This window comes from Montipora foliosa, chromosome 11, assembly GCF_036669935.1.
Source record: "Montipora foliosa isolate CH-2021 chromosome 11, ASM3666993v2, whole genome shotgun sequence".
NCBI lineage: Eukaryota > Metazoa > Cnidaria > Anthozoa > Scleractinia > Acroporidae > Montipora > Montipora foliosa.
The window spans coordinates 42,741,118-42,749,124 of record NC_090879.1 but is presented as its reverse complement, the minus strand read 5'-3'; the positions used below and the strand labels follow the sequence as shown (position 1 = coordinate 42,749,124).

The window sequence follows — 8,007 nt, the reverse complement described above, 5'->3', positions numbered from 1 at the left end:
ATCCCAAAACTGTGTGTGACCCACAAACACGTTTCACAAAAATGTAATTTCCGACATAAAAAGACGAAATTGAACTTTCAAGTTGCGCGCTGCTAAGTTCTAGAGCTAACTTATAACAATCATGAACTCGATTTATAATTTTTAAAGTACGAATTTATAACTAAAAAACACGAAGCTGACCTGACAAAGTGCAGGGTATTGCTAATGTAAGACAGAATTGGTCAATTAGATGCCGGAGTAATCATGACTTAGCAGTTTTTCCAGTTTTATACTGAATTAAGATGAATAATTTTACAAGACAATCAATTCTTCTTGCACGCCAAAGGAAGTTAACTCCTTCAGTTATGCTAGACATGGCTGTTTCAAACGCTGCGTTAAACATTTTTCTCTCTATCACTGCAACTCTGGGAAATTGTTTAATCCTGGTTGCTCTTCAAAACGTTTCCTCTATCCACGTAGCATCAAAACTGCTCTTCCAGTGTCTGGCTGTCACAGATCTTGGTGTTGGTCTTATAACGCAACCATTGTACGCCGCTCTTGAACTAAAAGGTGCTACAAAAGTGAACACGAATTCTTGCATTTATGTTATCAAGGCACAGAGAAGCTCGGCGCTAATTTTGTGTGGCGTATCCATCTTGACTTCTGCCGCCATTAGTGTTGACAGGCTTCTCGCCGTGGTGTTGAGGCAGAGATACAGACAAGTGGTGACTTTAAGGCGAGTTCGTGTTCTTACAATTTGCGTTTGGCTGGTCAGTCTTTCTATTGGCCTAATGGACATCTTTTTGACCCATCATATTACTAACGTTGTCGCTGGAGTGACGATGATACTTTGTGTACTTTTTTCCCTCTTCTCGTACTCGATAATTTTCGTGAAATTACGACAGCACCAAGCTCAGGTCCAAGATGTTATTAACGAAGACAACCAAATGGAGGAAGAATATCACTCAACATAACACGATACAAAGAAACAGTGGATAGTATAGCTTGGATTCAATTAACTCTAGTTATTTGTTATGTGCCTTTTTTTGTCTGTTTGATGATAGATCATAGTCGCGGACCCCTCATTGTTTACGATTTTACGGTGACTCTTTCCTTGTTTAACTCATCAATTAACCCAGTTCTTTACTGCTGGAAGATGAAAGAAGTAAGGCAAGCAGTAAAGGAAACCGTAAAAAGCCTTTGTTGTTCATCGAATTGAGTCAGTGTAGTTCAATGCCATCTTGAGTTGCTGCTTCAGTTCTTTGCCGCGCACTGTGGCTATAGGCTAGTGGAAATTATTATTAGAGTTAGCCAAAATTATAAATTCAGAAGATCAACATATTCGTGCCTCGGACAATAGCTGGTGCAAAGAACAACAACAATACACTCGATTTTTGTTTGACAAGGTGCATACTGAGGACATATAGTAGATCGCAGTTAGGGTAGCTAATGTAGCCTCAAAGAACAAAGACAGGCAGAAATAACGTAGAAAATCGAACCAAGTGGTGGGCAGACTGCAACATGAAGCGTTTTTAATGAGAGAAATACTCCAGTTGACTTGATATTTCTTCGGAACCTTAGACGTAATGTAGACTACCATGATTGTTACCTCTTGCAGAAATAAAACCATGTATTATTCCACTATTACGCCATTTTTACCATATTTTGTCAAGAGGACGCACAAAATATGAGACGGTAACAGTATTTGTAGTGTTTAGCTAAAGAGAAATTTGGTGATTACTACATAATTTAAAGTCGAGAAGCATAGCGTGTTCACAAATCAAAGGTGTGACCACAGGGTACCCTCACAACCTGTGTAACCGTTTGTAATTTTATAATTAATATATTGGATTCACGGTTTGCTTTTTCTGTATCGATATATTGATAAATATGCATGGACCAATGTTAAATAAACGTTGTATTACCTTGCCTGCCTAGTACTGTCGTCCTTTTGCCTCAGTAGTGGTATTTTGCGCGATTTTGTAGATTTCTAGTTCTCTCTTTACTGTGCCTCTTTATAGAAGGAAAAGGGTGGAAGATTAATTTTTTTTTTAACGGCTTTAGCGCCAGCCAATTTTCCCCCAGAAAATCGCATCGTTTTGCATCGCAGGGATTGGCCGAAAGATTCAGGTTTCCTCTAGTACTTCTTGCTCGAAAGTTTATCCACACGGCCCGTAGCTAGCCCTCGAAGAAAATCAAAATTCCATATCTATCGAGCGGTCGAAATGCGTAACAAGATTCACGCGTAACAACCTAAAACTATCTTGAAGATTGCCTGTTTCTCATTGGACGCCGTTATTTTTGATCAGCTATTGTTTAACGATGTCCAATCAGAAAGAGGCAATCGAAAGGATTGGTCCACATATTTATCGATATATCGTTTCAGAAGAAACAAACAGTAAACCCAATACATTTACTATAAAATTAAGAACGGTTACACAAACATCAGCTAGTGATTCTGAAGTGATTCTTACAAATGAAGGACTTCTTAGAAGATTTTCCGATTTTTGTCATCCATAATCCAAATCTACTGTCAACGAATGGACTCATAGGGCACCATGGACAATTGGATTCGTTTCCAAAATGAAAAGGCTTTCCCCACCAAATTCACTTATTCCAACTTTTTGAAGACTCAAAACTGCAAGTTTCGTATGGCCTTAAAAACGCAGAATGAAAAGAGCCCAATGGCAGTGGAATCGCTTGACTGTGCAAGAGTGATCACGAATAAAGTGACACAAAGAGTTTATTTCTCCACCTTTGGTCAGCTGGAGATTTAGCAAGAACGACGGCAACGGGTACGAGAAATTCATCTTAAAATACAACTTTACTTTGTTCCAAGTTTTTGCAACTATTCTAAGCCTTTTGGTATGGATAGCGCGTATCAGCTATGCAAACTCAAACTTCATTTGAAAAGTACAATTACTTGGAGAGAATGCGCCAAAGTGTGTGACACACACAAGTACACATTGCAGGGGCACCATTTTTGTTTACCAAGTTCTGGTCCAAGCGGTCGCTCTTCCAGATGACTTTAAACATCATAGTTCCACGTAACGGTTTTTTGATAATTTTGTGACAGTGTTCATCGAAAGTTATCCTTTCCATTTGTTCATAATCATTTTAGACTGCGACACACCCATGGGGATCGAAAATGGACAAATTCCAGACTCCGGTCTAACAGCAGCCAGCACGATTAGTATGGTTGACATTTACCTTAACTTTAAAAAGGCAGAGATTTTATCTGTTATGCCCAATGATGCGCCCCTTCACCTATACGCAATACCGGAGTGTCTATTTTTCACCTTTCGTGGCTCAATCATTACAATTCACCCGCAGCTTCAAAGGAACTCTCCACTTTTAATTGCAAGTTAAAACCGGAGAAAATGTTTCGTTGAAAAATTGACCGGAATGCCATTTTTTTTCCTGGGCGCGGCCATCTTGAATGATTCTGACTTGTTAGGGTTTCCGTATTGTTTGTTCAAATAGGTTTTGCATAATAACTATATCGCAACCATAACACGAGGAAACACAAATAGCCATTATAAAACTATTTCGGAAACATACGCGTCTTTTATAAATTTTTAAAAAAAATTTTAGCTAGAGAGGTTACTACCTGTGATTGTTGCAGAGGATGTTTCCTTAAACTTATGGAAAAGACAAGCGCTTCCTTTCTTTCAAGTAGAGTAAACAACCCTGAAATCAGGATAAGATAAGCGGAATTGAATCAATCAAGTTTAGTACCCTTTACCATTTGCTCACGCCGCTGCCTCCCTCTTTAGTTCAAGACACTAAACTGAAATCAATGACATAACTTATTCCTTTAGTATAGCGCTCGGTATGAGGCGAGCAAAGGTAGACTCAACCACCATAGTACGTATATTGCCCGGACTAACGATAAAGGACAGTGGGTTCAGGTGGATCTTGGTAAAGTGGCCAAAGTGACTAAAATTGGAACTCAAGGCAGGTATAACTATAGACAGTGGATCATCAAGTACACCGTCTCTTTTAGCATCAACGGAGGATTCTTTCACTTTCAGTTGCATAAACCCTACACCTTCCCTCGAGTGAGTATCATGCCATCACCCAGAATTCTGACAGATCTGGGACTTTAAAAATCTCTTAATGAGATCAGACCGTCAAAAAAAGCCGAAAACAGCAGCTACCACAAATGACGTTCGGTGATTTCTTCTGCCGTACAAAATTTAGCATACGGTTTTTATGCAAGAGACATTTTTCTGCTTTAAACTAGCTGTGGAACCACTGGAAATTGTTATTTGAACATGGCCTATTTTCGGGTATTTTTAGTAAAGGGGAAATATTCAAGGCTATATATATACCCGTGAAAAAGAAGTTAGTATTTGGCTTTGTCTCCTGGCGAAAATCCAGTTTTCAGGGGAAAGGAATGATCCGAAGTACTTACAAAATTAAACTTTGCACCTATCCTCCTGACCCTTCAGCCTTCTGGCTGCCTGGTCACTTCCATAACAAAGGAATCGGAGGTCTATGAATTTCCAATAATGCTCATTTACTATTGGCTGGTTTGTGGTCACATGGAAGCTTTAAATGTGCAATTTCAAGTAAATAACGGGCTCAACAAATCATTAACAGACAGCAAAAGAATAAATGAAAAAACTTGAGAACTTCATGAAATCAAGTCTGAATTGCTCCCAATGAAGTGCGGCATGATAGTGCTAAGGGCCTTTACGACCTGATTTTACTGTTTGTTTCGGCCCGTATTCAACTATGCGGATAGTTGATTTCCATTTCAGAACAATTGTATTGCCACCATCTGGAATAATCCATAAACTGACCTTTTCTGCATCGTCGTCTATTTTGTTTTCTTCTAAAACACAATATTGTTCAGTCTCCCGTTTGTCTTGACATTTGCAGAAATATGCAGCCAACCGAGATTACGTCAATGTGGTAATCACCTCTCTGGATAAACCAATCATAGGCCGTTATATTCGCATTCACACGCTTGAGTGGCACGGACATATTTCATTCCGATTTGAGTTGTATGGATGGTATTCAGGTGAACTAAAACAGATCTTGAGATGTTTTCTATGTGATTCAATTCAAATAATTCCGTCAATATTTGTATTGATTTTGATTTTTTCCTTCAAGGATTCCCTACACCTGAGCCTCCAGCTTGCATGGCAAGTTTGAGATTAGACTCTAGAAAAGTTCCAGATTCAGCAATAACGGCATCGTCGATAGCCAACGCAAATTACAAAGCCAGCAATGGTCTATTACAAGCTCAACCAGGAAATGGGGGTTACCGCTGGATCCCTTCATCACAGAACAACCAGGAATGGTTCCAGGTGGACTTTGGAAGTTGGACCAAAGTAGCAAGGATAGCTATTCAAGGGCGACAAAATGCTGCCCAGTGGCTCACAAAGTTCAAACTTACCTACAGTTACGACGGTCTTTTTTTTAAGGAATACATCGAGGGTGGGAGAGCGAAGGTACTGAACATACAAAAACCAGTTAAGAAAACTAAAATCATCGGTTAAGAGCTACTTAAAGCACAGTTAATATCTTGTCAATAACGACTTTTAATCACTTCGATTTTAACTGCAAGAATCGAAATAATTGGTTAAATTAAGCCCATTAAATATAACAGGTCGACATAAACATGTCTTGCTTGGATCCAGACTACATGGTGGAAAAAAACGTTCGTTCTTTCAGTATCTAAATTTCTTTAACATGTTGACTTTCGTAGATTATTTCTGTAGAAAATGGAGACGATCTTGTACAAGATACACAACGTATATGAAACCAACGACTTTAACAAGAAAAGGGTTAATTATCAAACGTCCGGCTCTTAAAACACAGCTCACTACTACTAGCCTGGTGGATAAAAAAGAAAAACAATGGAGTGCTAACGAACTGGTTGTTTTAGGGTGAATGACGACTTCTTGAGCCGACCATTTGGAAATGTGTTTCCCAGCCAATAAAATCACTCCATTTCAGCAATGTGTGCAATGCATACGGAATCATCTTAAATAATGTCCCTTCAATTGCCTCACCTGCCCGAGTATGTTCCACATTAACCCTTAAGTCTGAAACGGCCTCCCATTTTACAGTGGGCAAAAGACAGAGGATGAAAAAATGGGTGAATGAAATTTATTAAGTATATGACTTCATCCCGGATCTTTTCACTTCAAGAACTCCGTGGAGGCACAGACCAATTTACAGTCGTCAGTCATCTTCTAAAGAATCCAATTATCACCAGATTCATCCGAATTATTCCACTTGCGTGGCATGTGTAAGTCCGGTGAGTAAAACCGATTAACTTTAAACTACAATCGACAGGGACTTATATTCATTCAATCTCTACCCCATCCTGCACCTATTTCCTGGCCATCTCATCACCGAATTGAGCGGTGGCTACTCCACTGATTCATATGCAACTGCATGATCTCTCGTCACTCATTTACCCATTTTCCTGAAACTCCTGCAATCTTCTCTGGGAATGGAAAGCGGCAAAATTCCAGACTCGGCTCTTGTGGCATCTTCTCTCGGTACAGTCAATATTGGGGACCAGAGCGGGCAAGGCTATATCTGCAAAATGAAGGTAACAGCATCAGTACTTGAGATGATTCACTACAACTCAACAGGTAACCTAAAACAACCTGAACCACTGTTACTCTTTTATAGTTTTCTTGCTATATTGGAATGTACTGTTAGGGACCTCCTAATCAACAAGGATGAGCAAGGATGGCACAGTCGGTTAGTGCGCGGCCTTGGTGCAAAAGGTCCTGAGTTCGATTCCCGGATCTCGCATCCTTGTTTCGACTCCTTTCCTTTCCGTGTAGCTAGTAGCTTTAAATACCCGTAAAACGGAGCACTGATGGAGAAGGGGTAGTAAAATGAGCGCACCGTCGACCTCAGGTTTGTCAGTGATTAAAAGTTACTGTTACGAGTTATCGACGTTAAATAAGGTCTACCTTACCTTACCTTACCTTACCTACCACCTTCAATATTTGGGGCGTCATTCACCACGACATCACAAACCATACACTTTCTATGTAATTTTAGAAAGCAATGGAGGGGGCTGGATTTCCCAATTTCAGGATGACAAACAGTTCCTTCAGGTCGACTTGGGCGCTGTATCGAAGGTTACTGGGAGCGGTCTTCAAGGTAGAGCTGATGCCGGCTGGTGGACAAAGAGTTTTACGTTGTCTTACAGTAATGACGGAGCAAACTTCACTCCATACGATAGCGGAAAGGTACGTGACAAAAAACATATCTCAACAAACATCCTTCTTTTTGAACAGAGATCAGCCTTTAACCAACATTTAAAGTTGGGCTTGTTAACACCTTACAAAAAAGACTCGTCAACCTTTCATTTCTTTTTCCGTTCAAGATCCAAGTTTACAGGACTCACCTTACGGATCCATCGAAGTATCGATCATTGGCTTTCCCCGCTCCCATTTTCTAATTGGTTATCCTACAACAGCTTCATCAAGATCAGAGAGACTTGATTCTTTTCCGCACGACTTGCTTTCTGGACCCTTGTATTCAAGCTTTGAGTCTAAACATGTGCCACCGAGAGGTCTACAGCTACTTCCTGAATTATTTGTAAAACTCCCGTCTATCAACTTGTGAACAATTATCTCGTTTATTTTTAGGTTTTTCAAGAAAATACAGATAACAAGACACCTGCAGGACACATCCTGGAAACACCAATTTTTGCTCGATTTCTAAAAATCAACATCAACACGTTTCATGGTTATCCAACACTAAGAGTAGAGCTTTATGGATGCACGCGTGGTAAGTTCATTTTGCTTCTTTAAAATGTGAATCTGCAGTCGGCAAGAGTCAACAGCTGGTTTCGCTGGGTCGGCGAAGCAAGTTGAGCACGCAATCGCACAGTCGTTCGTGGTTCAAGTCCGGTTCAAGTCTACACTTTTAAGACTCACTTGCAACTGCTGGGTTTGCTTACCTAATTGCGATATTCATCGTTACTTTGCTTTCACTTCAATTGCGATAGCCACTCCAAATTTACGACATTAATTAACATTACGT

At 39.9% G+C, this 8,007-nt stretch overlaps 2 protein-coding genes across 2 annotated transcripts; both read left to right on the top strand.

Moving 5' to 3' along the window:
• Positions 1-281: 281 nt before the first annotated feature.
• Positions 282-1,782, top strand: LOC137977159 (adenosine receptor A3-like). Its single transcript, XM_068824432.1, has 2 exons — positions 282-933; positions 966-1,782. The coding sequence occupies exons 1-2, from the start codon at positions 282-284 to the stop codon at positions 1,196-1,198; spliced, it is 885 nt and encodes a 294-aa protein (XP_068680533.1). The 3' UTR covers positions 1,199-1,782.
• A 2,474-nt stretch (positions 1,783-4,256) lies between these two features.
• Positions 4,257-7,775, top strand: LOC137977158 (lactadherin-like). Its single transcript, XM_068824431.1, has 6 exons — positions 4,257-4,271; positions 4,867-5,008; positions 5,101-5,441; positions 5,699-5,744; positions 7,018-7,208; positions 7,611-7,775. The coding sequence occupies exons 1-6, from the start codon at positions 4,257-4,259 to the stop codon at positions 7,773-7,775; spliced, it is 900 nt and encodes a 299-aa protein (XP_068680532.1).
• The last annotated feature ends 232 nt before the right edge of the window (positions 7,776-8,007 follow it).

Bases quoted from the DNA above. Each gene is read 5' to 3' on its own strand.
- LOC137977158 (XM_068824431.1), top strand. The intron at 5,009-5,100 runs GTGAACTAAAAC...TTTTCCTTCAAG, and splicing joins GTTGTATGGATGGTATTCAG to GATTCCCTACACCTGAGCCT. The intron at 5,442-5,698 runs GTACTGAACATA...TGACTTTCGTAG, and splicing joins TCGAGGGTGGGAGAGCGAAG to ATTATTTCTGTAGAAAATGG.
- LOC137977159 (XM_068824432.1), top strand. From the start codon at position 282: ATGAATAATTTTACAAGACAATCAATTCTTCTTGCACGCCAAAGGAAG. The intron at 934-965 runs AAGAATATCACT...CACGATACAAAG, and splicing joins CGAAGACAACCAAATGGAGG to AAACAGTGGATAGTATAGCT.